General features: G+C 39.3%; 1 protein-coding gene across 8 annotated transcripts in view; it reads left to right on the forward strand.

Moving 5' to 3' along the window:
* The window catches only part of LOC310741854 (protein NDRG3-like), a 57,168-nt gene that overhangs the window by 13,199 nt on the left and 23,796 nt on the right, over positions 1-20,173 (forward strand). For 4 of the 8 annotated variants that reach the window (XM_083570229.1, XM_083570225.1, XM_083570226.1 and 1 more), the window contains exons 2-3: positions 6,060-6,143; positions 9,252-9,284. In XM_083570229.1, the coding sequence (XP_083426355.1) occupies positions 6,087-6,143; positions 9,252-9,284 (90 nt within the window). In that variant the 5' untranslated portion in view covers positions 6,060-6,086. Of the gene's footprint in view, positions 1-6,059; positions 6,144-9,251; positions 9,285-19,346; positions 19,951-20,173 lie in introns of those variants that run through there. The other 4 variants (XM_083570228.1, XM_083570231.1, XM_083570232.1 and 1 more) reach the window with 3 other exon arrangements.

Here is a 20,173-nt window from a genome sequence, read left to right on the forward strand (position 1 = left end):
AGGGAGTTCTTCCTTGCTACAGTCACCATGGCTTGCTCATCAGGGATAAATGCACATTATTTACCTTAACTGCTGATTTCTGTAAAGCTGCTTTGAGACAATGTCTGTTGTGAAAAGCGCTAAAGAAATAAACTTGACTTGACGACTACTGTAGGGTAATGAGGCTTCATTAGCTCTTTATGAGAGAGCCTGATCATCTCCTGTTGGAATGAGATTGTTATGAATGTCATATTTCCAAAAATGTTTTTTTCACTTCTTGAATATCAGATGTCTCTAATGTAATCAGTGGAAGTGCTCTAACTGCATATCTCTGACCTTGGGACATGTTGGAGCTGTGGTGATGATGGTTATGTTTGGTCCCGAGGTTTGAAATATTGTACAGTGAAGAGTGTGTGCTCAGGGAAGTAATTATGGTTCTCTCTGACGCCACCGGCGGTGTACAGCCTGGTTTCTATGGTGATGAGAAGAAAAAAGGATGGGCTCGAGCTCACCAGTAATCAAACAGGCTGCGCTGATGAATGTGGACTCCAGGAGAGGAGAGAGTCTGCTCTTGTGTGTTTGGCCATGTGTGTGCGCACGCATGCATGCAAGAGCCAAATAATGAAATGAAGGGATGAAAGGATAAACCAGGATGCGGTAGTTGGTTTTGTGGATCATTTTCGAGTAATTGCTTGTCTTTTAATAAAGCAATATTGAGGCGGTCAGAAAAAGATATGAATGGATTGCTGGTTTTAAATGGGCAGACATTAGACATATGACAAAGGACTTGTTGCTTTTGCCTTCTTAGGTCCTCTGTAAGTCATGTTGTAGAGACTTACATGTATTACATAGTAATATGTAACATGTATGAAGACATGCTGGAAGTTCAACCCAATACTTTGCTTTACAACTTTTGCTTTGTAACATGGTGTATTATTATGCTTGAAATTGGTAAAAGGAAGATGGTACATTATGAACATGAGGACGCACATATGGTAAGAAGCAAAAATATGTAGCATTCAAGTGATGACTCTACACTATAGTCACTATAGACTCAATACAGTACTTCCACCTGCAGTGTTGAGACAATGCAGGCCAGGTACATAGATTTGTTTTTGAGGTAAAAAAAATTCTGATCTACCAGCTATGTAGCTCAGCAGAAATCAAAATCAGACTAAGCTATGTTTAGTTTCGGTGAGTTTGTGCCCACTGCAGCTTTTCCTTTTCTTCACTTACAGAAGTGAAACCTTACTTGGTCTTCTGCATTTTTGTAGCCTCACCTCAAGGTTTGATGTACATTCATAGAGGCTTTTTTTGTTGTGAACCCGAGTTGTTGTAGGCTTTCTGTCAGTTTTACCCAAACGGACAAATTTTCCATGTTTCTATATATATTGCATTGAACCATTTTGAATAAATCCTAAAGACTGTTGTGTGTGAAAATCCCATGAGATCATCTGGAGACCAGCCTGTCTGGAACCCACAAAAATATGACATGTTCAAGTCACCGAGGTTACATTTTTTCCCCTGAATTTATGGTGCACTTGAGTTCATGTCCTTTAACAAAGCTTCTCTTGAAGCTGCATGAATGGTCTTCCTTGGGAATAGAGTATGATGTCTAAAAGGGTCCTATGGCTCTGAAAACACCTCACACATAATTACACTTCTTGGCCATGATGCAGAGATTTTGAATAATATTTTTTAAATTTTTAAATTTTTTTTATTTTACCTTTAAGGTACAACCAAAATAATGGTGGGATATCTTTTTATTTTTTATTTTTAAACCTTTTACCACATTTTCAGCTTTCTAGTCGGCATTAATTACTCATAAGGCAAAGCTTCCATTTCCTTTTTAGTTCATTAGCGTTCAGCCTGATTATCCCTGTAATCCTAATTTATGCGCCGGTCATTAGCAGGCTGTTTACGTTTTGTTGACGTAATCACGTGTTTCGCGTCGCAGCACAAATCTGCCGAGCTCATGAATATACATTATAGTTAATGGTTCATTGGTTTTCCATTAAGCATGGAATTGTTTTTTTAATCCACTGTTTGTGTTCTGAGCCGTAGTTTACTGTAGTAACGATACTTGGTATGTCCCATTGTTTAGTTTAGCTTCGTCTTGGCACTTTTAACTTTCAGTAATTCTGTATAACATGTAGACATACTTGTAGATTTTCACTCACGGGACCAACAGCATTATTTGAAAGAAAATTTTATATATATTTTTCTGTCTGTGACTGAGTTTTGTATTTCTCTGGCTGACTGTTTTTCTCATTTATAAGGAAAAGCAAGGTTGATGAATGCGCTAGAAGTGTTAAACTTTCACCCATCTGCTTTTGTAATAATGCAAATGCAAATGGGTCTCTCATGAAAGAGCTGACCCAGACAAGCACAAGCCTCATTATAATGAGCAGTGGTGTTTAGCACCATTTAGATTCAGACCATGCACTCGAAACTCCTTAATGCTCTGGGTAAATGTGTGGTAGTCTGGGAAAACCTGTTGGATGTCTCCGCGGGTGAATTGTGGAAAGCAGCTAAATATGCCTAGATCATGCTGGGGAAAGAGAAATTGAGAAACTATAAATTCGGGTGGTAAAACCAGGGTGTAGATGCCTCACGAACTCTGAGTGATTATACGGTCATTTCCCTATGTCAGGTTTTTCCATGATGCACACTCAGTGAAGTGCATACACACTCTGTGAAGGTGACTGCAGACAATCTTTTAAGTTTGCAAGACAGCGTCTGCCGGAAAAGTTCCGGTCTTAGAATTGCATTCTCTCTTACACCTCTCTTTTTTTTCCCCCTCTCTCTCTCATGTTTAAAGAAAAACAAAAGGCAGAAAAGCTCTCCAGCCTCAAGACTTCAGAAACGGCTTAAAACCGTGTCAAATCGACACGTTCCAATAATGTGAAATAAATGTTTCCTTACAGTAAACGTCACTCAATCACATTACAGCACCCCCCCCCCCCCCACACACTTTTGTGAGTTCAAATCCCAGCACAACCATGCGATTTCCGCTGGACCCTTGAGAAAGGCTTTTGATTAGCTCAGTTGTATAACTGTAATTGTTGTTTGCGGATAAATGTAAGTACCTCTTTAAAAGGTTTTCTGCGAAATGCCATAAATCTAAACGTTCCCCTGTTTATCCCTGAGAGAATGGTCAGAGCGTGTTGCTCTTCTCAAAGAAAAAATACTGACCTCCATTTTCAATCCTATTTGATCAACGGTAACTAAGCTACCATATTTTTCGGACTATAAGCCGCTACTTTTTTCCAACGCTTTGAACCCCGCGGCTTAACAACGAAGCGGCTAATTTATGGATTTTTTTCCTGGATTTTTCCCGGTTTCACAAACTTCAAGACAAAAAACTGAGCGACATAACATTAGACCAATAAAATTTCTGAACGTAAACGAAAAAAAAACGCACCTCACCTGTGTTCTGAGCTGCACGGCTTCGGGAGAAAAACTTTTTTCTTAAACGCACGACGATGCAAAAAGATAGACTCCAGAGAGAAATAGTTGTGAAAGGAAGGAGGAAGACAGTGAACAATGACTTGCTTGGTCAGCTACTGTTTAGATACAAGCCGTTGTAGCGTGAGTCTGGGTGAAGGGAGAGCTCGCGTTGTAACTCCAGTTCCAACAGAAATCATATAAGCACAGACAGGTTTCCAAAACTCGTGCTTTTTAATTTTTCTTGGCAACAGCGTTACGGGTTAGTCAAAGAAACTCGAAATCAGCATCAGAAAATAATAAGGACATATTCCTTGTCTTGAACACACGCAGTAATACTGGAAAAATGCAGTGGCATGCAATTTCCAAAATACCGCTATTCTCCTAAAGGAAGCGCAAAATATTTCACTTGTTAAACCATGTGTAACGTGTCTTTCGTTAAAGCCTGTCTAAAGTAAATTAGTGTAGACAATGCGGCTTATTTATGTAAAAAAAAAAAAAATTTGTAAAATTCAGTGGGTGTGGCTTATATATGGGTACGCATTTATAGTCCGGAAATTGCGGTAATCACGCCTTTTCAAATCCTCTCCCTAACGCTATGCAAAAGGAACTTATTAGCCATAGAGCATGAACACATTCCATGGCTAATATTCAAACCAGGGAAAAATATCAACAGTGCTAAATAAAATGTTCAAAGACATACGTTTATTGTCAGGAATAAGCTGTTTCTGATTCTTTTTTGTAAATCTTTTTGGGCAGCTGCTGAACGAGAGAGTGATTGTTATAGGTGTAATTATAAGCACGTTCGTAGAATAAGGAAAAGTCCACAGATAATAAGGATCATCTTCTGCACTACACAAGCACAAAATGTCCTTAAGCTTCACTGACATTGTCGTTGCATATTGGTCCTTTTATGGAACTATTATTAAACTGAAATAAACATCATTCTTTGGAAGATACATAGCAGACTGCATGATCTACTGTGTTGGGATTTCAGTTTGTTTAAAAAAAAAAGTAGCTTTTTCTTATGAATTAGTTCTGTATCTTATGAACCCTTTTTATAATTTTTTTTTCTATCCATCCACCCCCAAATGTTCCTCAGTGATTTCTGTACTCCAAATCGCTCGAAAGACTGCAGTTATTCTCTCACTGGCGAGCGTCGCTAATTATACATGGAGGAGACGAATTGGAAACAATGGGGATTGGAGGATAAAAGGAGCAGAAGAGAACGGATTGAGGAAACTTGTTGCCGTTTTATCTTGTTGTCAAAGGGTGAATAGACAGCTTTGAAACCTAATATTATCACCTCTTTTTGCTTTTTACCCACACACCTATACTATACTTATATACGTGTCCCCCCCATAATGAGTCATCAATGACTCATCTTCTGATCATAGAGAAGCATAATCAGGAATATGACAGGAGCAGAAATAAAAAAGGGAACACTGTGCAAGATTGTTATATTAATAAAAATGAGGTTACTCCCATAAGCTTTTCCAAAACGTCCAAATGTCTTTTTCTTACGAGTTTGTATGGAGCATGTCGACTTTGGGTTTCAGATAGATTTCATGCTTGACATGTGGGGGGAGAGTAGAGAGAGGGTGATGTCATCCACAGGCTAATATCAGACTGCACAATGACAGGCAGCTCAGCGTGCCTTCACTGCATTCAGAAGGTCAGCATGTTCAATTAAAACGGCTCATCTGAACATCATTACCATAAACAATAAGGTGAAGTTATGAGTGAAGTTAATATCAGCAGTTGTCTCTAGGGCTGCTTTCTATCGTTTATTTTAGAGTATTCGAATGATGAATCCATCAAGTAATCGGATCAAAAGTACTTTTTCTTTATTAAAGAGCAATACTAAATAAGAGAGAGAAAATCAGACGGGTCTCTTAAAATGAACAAGTAATTCTTCTTTTCTTTTTGTAAAAAATTTTATTGCTGGAATTGCATACAAGAATATCTGTGAAAACTAAACCCATTTAGTGCATTTAATTGTCATTACATCACAATACAAATACAGTAGTTTATGGGAAACTATTCCTTTATTGAAACTCATAATTATTCTCTCTCGTATTTATTTATTAAATCTCGCACAGTGTCACGTTGTGGTTTTCTTGTCTCCGGGAAAAGCTGCTTGAAATTTTCCACGCACCAAATCCTTGTATTTGTTGCCAGCTTTAAAAACGTGCTTCACTACCTGCTTTACACGGCCACTGCGGAGGGATTTTTGACCGCACTGTATATAAATAAAAAATATAAAAACAAATACAAGTTACTTTAGGAAAACACTGTACAGTGCAGTTACCATTTTTATGTTTTAGTTTGAAATTATTCCAAACTTTGGAAACTTTTTGCAGTTTTTCTTTGTGTTCACCTCCCCAGAGCACTCCAGAGTTTAGCGGGTGGCGCGACAGTAATAATGGTCCGTGGGGAAACACAGTGCTCCATGTTTTTTTGAAGATGTTTATTTTCGATAAACCTTCACATTTGTTTTGCTAAGACACTTATGTTTTTAGTTGTGCCATTTGACAAACTGTCTCTCTCTCTCTCTCTCTCTCTCTCTCTCTCTCTCTCTCTTTCTCTCTCTCTCTCTCTCTCAAATCTATTTCAATCTCTGTCTTTCTCAGTTTCATTGACAGTTGTTCATTGTAAGGATGGATGAGTTACAGGATGTGCAGCTGACTGAGATCAAGCCCCTCCTGACAGACAAAGTGAGTTGTCAAACCCACCCCCACACACAAACACACACCATATTGGTCATATTGGTTATTTAAATGATGTGCCCCATTTTGTGCTTTTGGATGCTTTTGGAGATCGCATTGTGCACAAAGGCACTGTCATGCTGGACCCTTGTGTTCAAGTGAAGAAAATATATTTATATTAGTATTTTTTGTGAAGCTTTTTGGCTACACACAGCCTTGATTATTGTGAAGGTGCTATATAAATGTGTTTACATTTAATCATCATCATCTTATTTCTCTTAGTATTATTATTATTATAATGATTATTATTAATGCATGCAACAAATCCAACCTGGTGACAACTGTTGGGAAAGGCCTACATGCTCAGGCACTCCTGTCCTTTTTGCTGTATATCATAACTATCCCATGCCACCACTGTTTCCTCTCAGTGCTTATTAGAATCACGTCGGCATTTTTCTGGCTCGGTAGTTAGTCCACTTACTTTATTACAAAGAATGTAGATCAGCTAAGCAGCTCCACTCCAATTCGGCAAAAAAAAGAGAATGTCATCCTCACTGTTGATTCAGCTTTTCATAAAGGCAGCTGTAGCAGTAACAAGCTGTTGTTTTGCTTGTGAGTGGTTGTCATGCTTGGACAGGCAGTCTAATCTTACCTTGCCTTCAAAGTATTTCTGTGCTGCAGAGAGAGCTCTCAGCTGATAATGACAAGGAAGAGTATTATCAGGCATAGCGTGTCAAGCAACAAAGCAGAATATATGCAGGCAGACATGCAGATTGCTACGTCAGCTTAGAGTTTACTATACAAGTCAGAATTTTTTTTTTTTAATTATGCTGTTCCGAGTGAATAACTAGTGAAAAAATATGACTATACAGGCAGGTTGTGTAACAGACAGGACCAGCTACAGTCACCTAAATCCAGAGAATACATGCACAGTACGTTGCTTTTTTTCGGGGTGGATCTGGTCTTGTAGAACTGAACCTGTTCCCTTTGAAAACGGTGCATGAGGAAGGCCAGGTCTGCGTAGGCCTGGTAGATAAACTTATGCAAATGTATAGTCCTTTATAATGCCGAATGCTTACGTCATGCCAGTTTGCTTACTTGCTGAACATCTAAGCTTAAAATCTAAGTCCTGTTCAGACTTCACTACATACATAAACTGTATTGCCACAAGTTTGTGGACACCTGACTGTAAGATTAGTATTTGCTTTTTGAGCATCACGTCCCACAATTAATCCCCATTTACTCTTATAATAACCTCCACTCTCCTGGGAAGATGTTCCACTAGATTTTCGAGTGTGCTTGCGAAGATTTGTGCTTTTTCAGACTCAAACATGTTAGTAAAGTCAGGTACTGAGGTAGGCGAGGAGGCCTGGGGTGCCGTCAGCGTTCACATTCATCATGTTGAGGTCCACTCTATAACAGGCGACAAGATTTTTCACTCCAACCGATGTAAAGCATATGTTCATGGAGCTGGCTTTGTGCACAGGGGCATTGTCATGCTGGAACAGGTTGGGGTCTCCTAGTTCAAGTGAAGGGAAAATTCATGCCATGGATCCTCGACAATTTGTTAAAAATTTTTTAACTCATATTAAACATGTTCTAAAAATGCCACAAACATTAAGTACAGTTTCGGTTGAATTTTAATGTTACATTTCAGTAAGGGATGGGACGATTTTGTATGGAACTTAATGTTTTTTTGGTAATATAATGTCTTGCAGACTAGAATAAATAAAACTAATAGCAAATAATTGGTTTCTGCTGGTTTCAGCTAAACTTGCATTTAGATGTGTAAGAATGGGAAAGTGTAAATTGAAAAAGAAAAAAAAACCCTGGTTGATTAAACCAAATTTTGCATTAAGGATTAAACCAGTTGAGGGAAGTCAATGCAAAGCACATTGCATACTGTGCAAGAAGTTCTTCAAACTCGGCACAGTGGGAGGAAAAGCTGTGGAATCGCACATTGTGCACAAAGACTTTGCCAAAATCCGTCTTCAAACACTAGGCATTTACCATTAAAGCAAGACGCTGCCAGTGTCGGCTGCATCATCCAGGTGTAGATGCATAAAGCACCTAGACGAACAAGAGGAAGAAAATCACAGGCGTTTAGATTCTAAAGCAAAAAGACTCAAAGGAAAACATGCAGGAGCTGAAGAAAAAGCGGCAAGCTCTGTTGCTGATGAGCTTGTTGAAGAAGCTGTGGGGAAAGCCAGCATCTTGATTTTACAGTGGAATCACACACAATCACAAATATGGAAACTATTCAAATACTTTTATTTTTTATTTTTTAAGTAGGTTAAAAAAAACATTGATCCATTCTATAATTGTAAGGAAAATGACAGCTAGTTGCGATTCCACCACCTGTTGTGTGTAAAGTTGTTTTTCCTAACACTATGAAATGCCTCGTATTGAAAGCAAGCCCCTGGTGCATATGGTACATTAAACAATGCCAGTGCAAGGCTCTTTCAATTATTTTTTTGTTTTGTATTTTATGTATTTTTTGAAAGAAATGGTCTGTTGATGCAATAGCAATACCACAGCAGGCAACATTAAATGTCATTTTGTGTTTAAATTAATTATTATTTGATGACATGTGTATATTGTGTAACTAAAACAAAGGCCAGGATATATTCCTTCTGTAGTTACTGTTACCTTTGGGTGTTTTTAGGTTGATTTTTAAATATGAGGTTCAGCATTTTATTATTTCAAGCAATACCAAGGAATAAAATATTTTTTTTTTGTGATTTGGAAATGTTATTTTGACACATTAACCCTATAAGAAATCTTCATTCATGTGCATTATGACATTTACCAAATCAGTGTTGAGCAGCACCCCTCGATCTGCTTGGTCTCTACATACATCATCTTATAATTCTGGTCTGCATCCTGGATTGATTATGATTTTTTTTAATGCTTCAGCTTTGATGAGCCACTCGTAACCATTGGATACCAGTCAGCTGATTACAGATCGTTATTCCTGGAATCAGATAAAATATGATATGCTATAGGGATGTCATATAAATGTAATCAGACCTGGTACCTCTTCAAGTCACAGATCCATGTCCACTCAAAGTATCTTCTTTCTGTTTTTTATTTATTTATTTATTTTTTCTCTCACAGACTGGACGAAACTTTCAGGATTTCGACTGTCAGGTAAGTGACTATTTTTTTCATCAACAGATTTGTGACATCACATTCCGATCACAGCTCAGTCCAAGAGAAACTACTTGTGTCTACTGAGTGAGGCTGAAGAGAGACAGGTCACACTGTCTCAGAATGTGGTTCCTTGCAGGCCTGTCATGATAACTGCAGGGCTGTGGGTCCTCATGTTTAGTCATTCATCTGCGCTTCAGGGTCTGAAAACAGCAAACGAACATCTGTGTATGTGTGCGTGGCTTTAAGTGTGTGTGGGTGGTAGGGTGAAGCTTGCTGGGTAGGCGGTTGGATTGGAAGAGAGAAGGCATTTTCAAAGATATTTTCTTTTGAAAACATATCTGCAGTTGGGGTGGACAGAAAACAAGTGTATGTATGAGAGAAATAAAATCAGCAGAAAGATCATGCTTACGTCTCATTAGCAAGACGTTTCCTTTTCCTAAATACATTACATTCCATTTTCCCTTCCATTTTGGTTTTCTTTCTGTCTCGTTTTTCTGTCCGTTATTTTTTTCCTCATGAGTAATAATATATATTTTTTAGACATACTCATAACTTCTGACTCTGAAATGAGCAACAGTCCTCCAGGAAAATCCTGCTCCATTCCACCAAATTAGTAAACACTCATCTCAACATTTTCTCAGAAAAACATACTGCATACTGTGTGTGTGTGTGTGTGTGTGTGTGTGTGTGTGTGTGTGTGTGTGTGTGTGTGTGTGTGTGTGTGTGTGTGTGTGTGTGTGTGTGTGTGTGTGTGTGTGTGTGTGTGTGTACGTGGCTGTGTAGGTAAACTCACCAAGTCGGCTGGAGATAATATAAGCCCAACACCAATTAAAAGAGATTTACATTTACATCGTTTGGAAATATGACCTGCTGCCTCTTTATCTCCCACCACACGCTGACCTTTTCTTTTTAAATCCCGCAGTGAAATAGAAAATGTATCCAGCTCACTTTTTCCCGAGGCAAGGTAGAAGTCAAATATCTGGACTTGACTTACAGTCTTAGAGATGTTCCATGTTTACGCAGAGAGTTTCATTACTTCTGACTGTAATCATGAATAATAAGAAGACAAACTTCTGAATTATTTATTCTACTTTATCAACCCTGGATAACAAGTAATGATGGCATATAAGGTGGTGGTTTCAGTGCCCGAGGACTGGAAAACTGCATACTGCTCATTCTGGTTGAAGGTTAAATCAAGTGTCTGCTGAAGGTGCAGTGTTTAAATATAGCCTCCAGGAGCACACACCTGTAATGGTCTGGCCTATTCGTAAGGACATTTTTCAGTACAGGGCTTTCGGCTCGGTGCACGTGTACCGAATGCAATCCTTTAAATGTAAAACAAGTTCCCCCCTCAGGAACGTATTAAGTATTACGTATTACCCCTGGCATAAAAGAAAAAACGGAATATGTTTTTTAGTGCATCAAAATACGATTTGTAGTGTTTTGTAAAACTGATAATCCTGATAATATCGAGGGTTTGAATGAATGAAGGATATGGGGAATTAAGACATTTTTAAATAAATAAGTAAAACGGGTAAGTAGAACATATCTATTGAAAATTCAATATTAATTGTAAAACACACACACACACATACAAATGTACACACACACACACACACACACACACACACACACACACACATATATATATAAAATGTATTATATTATAAAATAAAATGAAATAGAAAAGTGTTTATATATATATATATATATGAATAAATAAATATATATATATGAATGAATAAATAAATTAAGATACCAAGCAGGCATTTAAAAAAAAAAAATAATAATCTAAACTATTGATGTTCACAAATGTTAGTAATAAACTGCATTAATAAAAAAACGACAAGCAATATTATATTTTGCATTTCTTCTCCCTAACTGTACTGAAGTTGCACCGAACCGTAACCTAAAAACCGAGGTACGTACTGAACCGTGAATTCTGTGTAGCATTACATCCCTAGTGGAAAGGGTTTTTTGTGTGTGTGCGTGTGTGCGTGCGTGCGTGCGTGCGTGCGTGCGTGCGTGTGTGTGTGTGCACGCACGCATACATATACACACAGCCCAGTGCTCCCTCCAGTGTTCATCTGAAGTTATTTAAAATGTCTAGAGTCAGCCAGTCCAAAAACTGGTCAGTCTATACATAAGTGGAATGTTTTAATGCTAATGATTTGCTATTTGACAGTGTTGGAGTTTGTAGCACTGTGCACTGCAGTCCAGTCCAGTGTGCATATAGAGATTTTTTTAATATTATGTTTACCCTCTTTTACTTATTTTAATTAGGTTATAGTTTCACTTGTATGAAAAGATGAGCAAATCTTTCACAAAATGCCACTCACTGAAATGACAGTGCAGGTAAGTTATTTTAGACAGACCCCAACACTCAATTTATTTAAGAATTGAATACAGCAGCTAAATGTTACCCTTTGAATTTTGGATAATATATTCGGTCATGTTTTATGCTTGGTTTTAATTTGCTAACACTGCTCTGATCACAATATAATCACTGGGTAGTCACTGAAGATGATACAAAAGACATAAGACTACCAGGTGTGAGGCCAACTTTGAAGAGTCAATATATCTTTTGCTCTGTGACTTGTCTGTCTCCTCCAGCAGGGGGCAGCATGAATACACCTAAAACTGACAAGAGGGAATTATCTGAGGCACACAGCTGGAAGCATCCTGATATTTTTGACAAGATGCTTGGTAGAGGTTGAATTTTTTTTTTTCTTTTTTCTGTATAGCGAGGTTTGAATGACATTGATAGATGTAATATAGTAAAGTTTGAATGACCTTGCAAGACCTTTGCTAGACGTGGTATAATAAGGTTTGAATTACATTGTCGGATAGTGAGGTACGATTGACCTAGCTGCAGTTGCTATAGTTGCCATAGGTTTGATTGAGCTTGCTGGAGGTGGTGTAGTGAGGTTTAAATGACCTTTGCTTTATGTGGTGTAGTGTGGTTTGAATGACCTTGCTGGAGGTGATGTAGTGTGGTTTGAATGACCTTGCTGGAGGTGATGTAGTGTGGTTTGAATGACCTTGCTGGAGGTGATGTAGTGTGGTTTGAATGACCTTGCTGGAGGTGATGTAGTGTGGTTTGAATGACCTTGCTGGAGGTGATGATGTGAGGTTTGAATGACCTTGCTGGAGGTGATGATGTGAGGTTTGAATGACCTTGCTGGAGGTGGTGTAGTGTGGTTTGAATGACCTTTGCTTTATGTGGTGTAGTGAGGTTTGAATGACCTTGCTGGAGGAGGTGTAGTGAGGTTTGAATGACCTTTGTTTTGTCAAGTCAAGAGTCAAGAAGCTTTTATTGTCATTTCAACCATATATAGCTGACTCATTACACTGTAAAATGAAACAACGTTCCTCCTGAACCCTGGTGCTACATACAACAACAATCACAGAAAACGCAGGGCTAAAGACTAGTAAGAGTCCTCGCCACATAACGGCTTAAGGGTAGAAACTGTTGCATAGTCTGGATGTGACGGCCTGAATGCTTCAGAACCGCTTCCATGATGGCAGGAGGGTAAAGAGTGTGTGTGAGGGGTGTGTGGGGTCGTCCACAATGCTGTTGGCTTTGCGAATGCAGCGTGTGGTGTAAATGTCCATGATAGAGGGGAGAGAGACTCTGATGATCTTCTCAGCTGTCCTCACTATCCTCAGTAGGGTCTTGCGATTTGAGACGGTGCAGTTCCCAAACCAGGCAGTGATGCAGCTGATCAAGATGCTCTCAATGGTCCCTCTGTAGAACGTGGTCAGGATGGGGGTTACAGAGGGAGGTGTTCAGGCTTTGTAGGCTAAACTTCTCAACCAGGTGCTGAGGGATGATTGTGTTGAATGCTGAGCTGAAGTCTATGAACAGCATTTATAGTCCTTGTTGTCTAGATGGGTGAGGGCTAGATGAAGGGTCATGGAGATGGCATTGTCCGTGGAGCGGTTTGGATGTAGTGAGGTTTGAATGACCTTGCTGGAGGTGGTGTGGTGAGAAATGAATAGTGGTTTATGACCAGGTGCCTGTGTTAACTGCACAGCTGTAATCCTATATTGTTTTCAGGTTTACATGTAAGTCACTTTGGAAATAAGCTTCTGCCAAATGGAAAAATGTATACATTTAATTAAATAATAAATGAAAATTGCTCTCCTCTGTAAAAAAAAAAAAAGTCTTGCTCTTGGGAGTGGTGAAATTGCATTGTCTTGTTATTTGCATAAACAGTCAGGTTAAAGCTCCAGCTGACATGACTCACAGGACTGGCTGAGTCGTCAAAGATATTTATAAACACGAAGCTTCTGGCACAAGCTAAAATGGATGCAGATGGAGGAATGCATATGTAGGTATATAGACCGTGTGCAGTATTCTCATCCGATGAAATGGTTCAAATATTCAATATTAGAGTTTGAGGATAAGGTAACGACACACACAAATGTAATACTTTTTTCCCCCTAAATGTCATGAATGTTACAAATGAAATATCCCTTTCAAAATCTGCTCTTTGCAAGTAAAGGACATTGTTTGCTGCCCTCTGTTGGTAAAACGTACAATTAAATGAAAGCATTATATCTGACATTCTGTGTCAGAGAGAACGAAGTGTATCGTGGTTTGCACTTTATTTAGCTTTGGTAACAGATTTGGAGCATTCTCAACTGCATGTTAAACAGGATACACCTGCTCCTTGATGTGGCTCCGCGTGCACACACACTGTAAAGCTCACAGGTAGGGTATGTTCCATAGCAGAGGCGTACTTAACAGGGGAGTGCCTCCTCACTAAACTTATGCACAGGGAAACCCTTTGTACTTTTGCCCACTCTTATCCATCCCAGGTGCATCCTGGGAAACTGATTTAGTCTAAGCATTAAGGTGAAATGTCATGCTTTATCCATCTGCAGATCAGGACCCCCCTCTTTCAACTGGGTCACATGCTATCTTTAACTATTCTTACACAATATATTGGTAAAACAGTTTTAAACGTTGCGGTTCTGTTAGCTCTCAGTGTGCTGAACATCACAGAAATGCGTTCTTTTTTAAATACCTGGTTTATATTCAACACTTGCATTTATTCTTGACTTGTACAATGATAAGTGGCCATCTTAAAGAGAAGGGCAATTGTTAGCTTTGTCTCTAAGCTAGCTTGGACTCTAAAAATCTCATCCCAATCAGTCTAGTTCAGTCTCCCCAATACAGGCATGGGAAGCTCAGTCACACAGACACCAGGAGGTGTATGAAAGATATCCAAAGTTGAAAAACATATATAGACCTTCATGATGAGTATGAGACCATTGCATTACATATCAGTACATGACGAACAAAAACATTGTTAAAGGTCCTACTGTTCTTGGTACAAACATAAGCATCTATCATTAAGATATGACGGTATGCAGGAAAGATAATAAGTCACACACACTAGGTAAATTACTCCTGGTAGAGTAACTGAATAAGTGGTTCGGAATATTGCCTAACAGAAATATTTTTGTGCCTTATTAGAAAGATAAATAAAATGAATTATGCTAATTTGCATTTGGAAATTATAGCTTGATTCTTTAGATAGCTGAGATGTTCAACTGGTTGTATTTTGAATGCTTGGTTTGTCTGACTTCAGTTAAGCTCAGCCATTAGGAAAGAAACTCCTCAACAATAACATCAAAACCAAAACCTGAAGTGAATATCACCGATTACTATTTTATTGCAGAGGCACTTGTTAAGGGGTGGGATGTTATTGGGCAGCAATTGAGCAGTCGGTTTGCAAAGTTGATGTGTTGAAAGCAGAAAAAATGGTAAAGCTTGAGGATCTGAGTGACTTTCACCAGGGCCAGATCTTGGTGATTAGATAGCTGGTTCAGGTTATCTCCAAAATGGCAGGTCTTTTGGGGTGTTTTCTATATACAATGGTTAGATATGAACAACAACTGGTGAATCAGTGACATTGTCATGGGTGACAAAGAATTATTGATGTGTGTGTGGGGTGAGAGCTAGCTTATCTGTACTCTTCTAGTATAGAAGAGCTGCTATAGCACCAAATTGGCTTAAATGTTCAGTCAATTGTTCCGAAAGTTAATCCCCATGTCCACCACAGAAATTTATAATAATGGTCAAATGAGTATCAAATCTGGTCCAAGAGGAAGATGCTGTGGATTGTTGAATCACAGTTTATTTTTTGTGTGCATTGCATACTTGAGTAAGACATGGCACCAGGATGCACTATGAAGTCAAGCCAAGGCAGTGTAATGCCCTGTTGGGAAAATCTTGGGCCCTGAATGAAACATTGTTCCAGATCAAGTGCACCACTTTTTGGCCACAATATTCCCAAATTACAGTGTTTTTGCCATATCAGTGAGGATATACATTGTAGGATATCCTAAATACGAGTAATACATGCGTCAGTCCTTATTAGGGATGAGTATTCAATTGAAATGTCTATTCATTAAGAAACTTATTTCCATCTCCATCCTTAATTGCTCTAACTGTATGTGTTGACTAGTGAGGAGAATGTGTTGAGAAGATGGAGGGAGTATTTTGAGCAGCTGATGAAGTATGTGAGGGTGGGGCAGGACATGTATGAGGACAGTGTGACAGCAGTGAAGTGTGCAGTAGGAACGACAGACTGGTTTATTGTGGAGGTTGGACTGCATCAAGGATTAAAAAAAACTGTGCAGGCAGGGTGGAGTGGGTGGAGAAGAGTGGCAGGAGTGATTTGTGATAGAAGAGTGTCTGCAAGAGTGAAAAGAAAAGTTTCCAGGACTGGTGAGATCTGCTATGTTGTATGGTTTAGAGACAGTGGCATTGAGTAAAAGACAGGAGGTGGAGCTGGAGGTAGCAAAGCTGAAGATGGTGAGGTTCTCGTTGGGAGTGACGAGTATGGACAGGATTAGAAATGAGTTTATTAGAGGGACAGCACATGTAGGATGTTTTGGGGATTGAGATGGTTTGGACATGTGCAGAGGAGGGACATGCGGTATATCGGTAGGAAAATGCTGAGGATGGAGCCACCAGGAAGGAAAAAAAGAAGAAGGCCAGAGAGGAGGTTTATGGGTGTGAAGAGGGAAGACATGTAGGTAGTTGGTTTAAAAAAGGCAGATGTAGAGGACAGGGGGGGTATGGAGACGGATGATTCACTGTGGTGACCACTAATGGGAGAAGCTGAAAGAAAGAGAAGATTAAGAAACTTATGCATACTTATAGAGGCATACAAACACAATAGATTTAACATTTACATGGCAGATTGAACCAGTCCCCATAATCGTTACCCAGCATGCAGAAAGCTTCTACACCCAGTGCCACCATACCACTATTTGGTTGATGCAAACCTCAGACTGCCGTGCTTGGGAAGAGAAGTTCTTGTTTTTTATGGACTACACTCAGAATCAAGACCTACTTTAATGCTTGACCAGCATACTTGTTCAGTGGCCAAGTATTTGAGGCATGTCTAAGAAGCTGCCTTTAATGTTCTCCATAACATACTCCCACAAAATCTCTTCGCACAAGTAATGGTGCTGCCAGTTTCTTGTCTGCCTCCTACCTCTCAATGCTCAAACTCTGAGTCTAACCACTGTGTGATATGGGGCAAGACGTTTCTACAGGCATTAATGGTAGCAAACACTTTTAATCCTAAATTAATGTGTTTTTGCAAAACAAGATCCTTCACTTGCCCTCGCTAATCCACAGTGAGTGTGTTTTGATGTTGCAAAGCAAATGCTTGTTATCTAAATTCTATCTAAATAAAAACAAAGTATAGGATATTTAAAATTTTAGCCTCCTCTTTAGTTAGATTTTGGTTGTTAGGGTGATGAAGTGGATAAACATCAAATACACTGAGCCAAACTGTAACTGTTTTTTTTTTTTTAACCGTGCATTTTTGTAGGTAGTTAATAGACAATGGCAATTCTCTTGGGTGTGTAAATGAACCTGGTTAGACACAGTCTTTTTGACACTGATCTACTGGCCGTTTGTTCTGATAAGGTAACATTTCTTTCATAAACACTTTTTTAATAAAATTAGTTTTGCATAGTGAGAGAGCTGTGGGGTAAAATCATTCTTAACAGCCAAATCTCCATGGCAGCTATAGCATTGTACTAAAAACAGTGGTAGAATAAAAAGAAATCGCTTTAATTGAGGGTGGACAAATCATAAATTCCTTATCTATCATAAATATCAGGTCAGTATAATAACATGTAGTGAGCTGGTGATCATCACCTAACAAAGTTTGAAATGTTGTTTTCATTGTGTTTGTGTCCCTAAAGAAATTTTCCAAGCCTTTGGCAAGTGTGTAGTAAGCTGAGAAGTTATATAATCAGTTCACTCTAATTAATCCGCTTGGTAGAAATCGTTCTACAGTAGGCCAGATTGTGCCTCGGCATACACCATCAGGGTGGGCTGCTCATTTTAAACTTACACTATATGGGAAAAGTAATAATATATAGTCATCCCATTCCACATTAAATCCCCATTTACTGTTATAATAACATCCACTCTTTAGGAAGCTGTTCCACTAGATGTTGGAGTGTGCTCGTGGAGGTTTGATCAGTCACAAGGGCATCAGTAAAATCAAATACTAATGTAGAGTGAGGAGGCCTGGGGTGCATTCAGTGCTCTAAATTAGGTGTTCAATAGGGTTTAGGTCACAGCTTCATAGCATGATCTACTTCAACCCACTTTGAGCGTATCTTCATGGAGCTGTTCTTGTGCACAGGGGTGTTGTCATGCTGGAACAGGTTTTGGTCTCTTAGTTCGAGTAAAGGGAAAATGTAATGCTTCACTATTTAACTTTGTGGTGTGGGGAAGAACCACATATGGCTGGAAAGGTCAGGTGTTTTACTTATATACTTTTATCCATTTAGTCTAGTACTTTCAGCAAGTTCTGCTCTTGCCAGTATTGAAAAAGGAGCGAATTTTTTTTTGATTCTTGTACCACAGAGAAAAATTAAACAAGCACAACTCGATCCTATCAGTATGCCTCCACCGTAAAGTCTAGTCCTCTCTGTTGCTGATGTATATTTGAGAAATCGTTTCAATGGTCTTAAAACAGTAAGGTAGTGATTGAAAAAAAAAACATTATTATTTTCCATTATTTGATCTTGCCGTGACCACGAGCTCGTTCGGATCAATTCCAACAGCGAATTTGACAGATATATGAACAGACACACAGATAAATTCTCAACAAAGAAAGCCAGCAATTATGTCTCTAGAGCCTGAACACCACTGTATGACAAATAGGATGGAGGCAGTTTGAGGAAAAATCTATTTCAGACATTTGACTTTGCTGTGTACTTGACCTTGTTTGAGTCATTACCACAATCTGATGAGTTCATCTGCTAGTTGAATCTGGTTCGAGAACTCGTTTCACTAACAAGGATTTTACAAAGACAGCCAGATGGAAGTCATGAGGCCTCCTACACTTTAAACGCTAAAATGACTAACGCAGACACGGCATCTGCTTGTCCCAGTAGACGGGCTGAATTCACTCGCCGTGCACACAGTCTTACACTGATGTGCTTGGGATCCATCCTGACCCTGATCAGGAAAAAGAGATTGCTGAAGATCATGACGATATTCCTTTTTTCTGTTGTTCTGTTGAATTTGTATGATGCTCCATTTGGGGAGGGCCTCTAGGGTGCTTTATTTTGATCAGATTTGAAGAGTGAGTGAGTGAGTGTGTGTGTGTGTGTGTGTGTGTGTGTGTGTGTGTGTGTGTGTGTGTGTGTGTGTGTGTGTGTGTGTGTGTGTGTGTGTGTGTGTGTGTGTGTGTGTTTGTTTAAGGAGCTGGTTAGAAAGAGCCATTTTGTCACCTTATGCTTAAATCCTCAGATAATCCTGCCATTACAGGCTGCATTGGCTGCTGCTCTACTTTACAAAAATCAAGTGCCTGCTTAATCAGGCTTGAGTCTTCCATAGCTCAAGCATTTCCATAGCTCATATTAGTAGTGTAATCACAAACCTAATGTAATATAATATAAAATAAAATGCTTACACAAACTGTGGTTGCATTGGAAGTACATGTAAATCTTCATCTCTATGGAAACCATTCTGTGTAGTAATTTTAATCAGCGAGCCACACCCATTCTTGAATTTATTTATATTAAAATATAAATAAATCAGAAATTTGCTGTCGGACTTGATGGCTAGATTATCCTCACTTATCTCTCTTTCCTCCCTCCTTTTTTTCCCCTCTCTCTCTCTCTCTCTCTCTCTCTCTCTCTCTCACACGCTCCCTCATAAACAAGCACGTACTCCCCGCTCTCTTCTCACTCCTCCTGATTTCACCTGACCCTCTAAATCCAATTAGAGCAGCCTGAATGCCCTCCGTATCCCCACCTCACCCTCTCGCTCTCTCACTCTCTCTCTCTCGCTCTCTTTCATTCTCGCTCTGTCAGATTCGCGTTTCTTCTTTTTCAGTCTGCTTTGCTAGGACCAGCTCCAATCTGTAAACACATTTTCACTATTCTCTCGTTCTCGCTACCCGTCATTCGTAAGGAACCTCGTAAGGAGTTTTTTTCGCCCTATTTCTTTTTGCGCTTTTTATCCTCCACCTCCCCCTCCTGAGCCGCCACCGCCCTCGTGACCAGGAAAAACAAGGACAAAGCGTTTGCTCCTTTTTTTTTCTCCTGTGAATGAAAAATGACGGACATGCTGGATCTTGGCCAGATCGGCTGTACAATGACCAACGTGGTGAGTGAGAGGGTGTGTTTTGTTTGTGTGTTGGGGTGGGCGCAGCATGGTGTATGTTTACCTCTAAACAGCCTGTTGCTTTTCGGGTACCCACTTGACCTAACCTATAAATGTAACTCAAACAGGGTGGTGCGTGTGTGTGTGTGTGTGTGTTCCGGTAACTGTATGTGTGATTTCTATGTGAGAGGAAGTAATTTTTTTGACCCGTTATAAGACATGATTG

The sequence above is a fragment of the Silurus aristotelis genome, assembly GCF_946808225.1.
Source record: "Silurus aristotelis genome assembly, chromosome: 19".
Taxonomy (NCBI): domain Eukaryota; kingdom Metazoa; phylum Chordata; class Actinopteri; order Siluriformes; family Siluridae; genus Silurus; species Silurus aristotelis.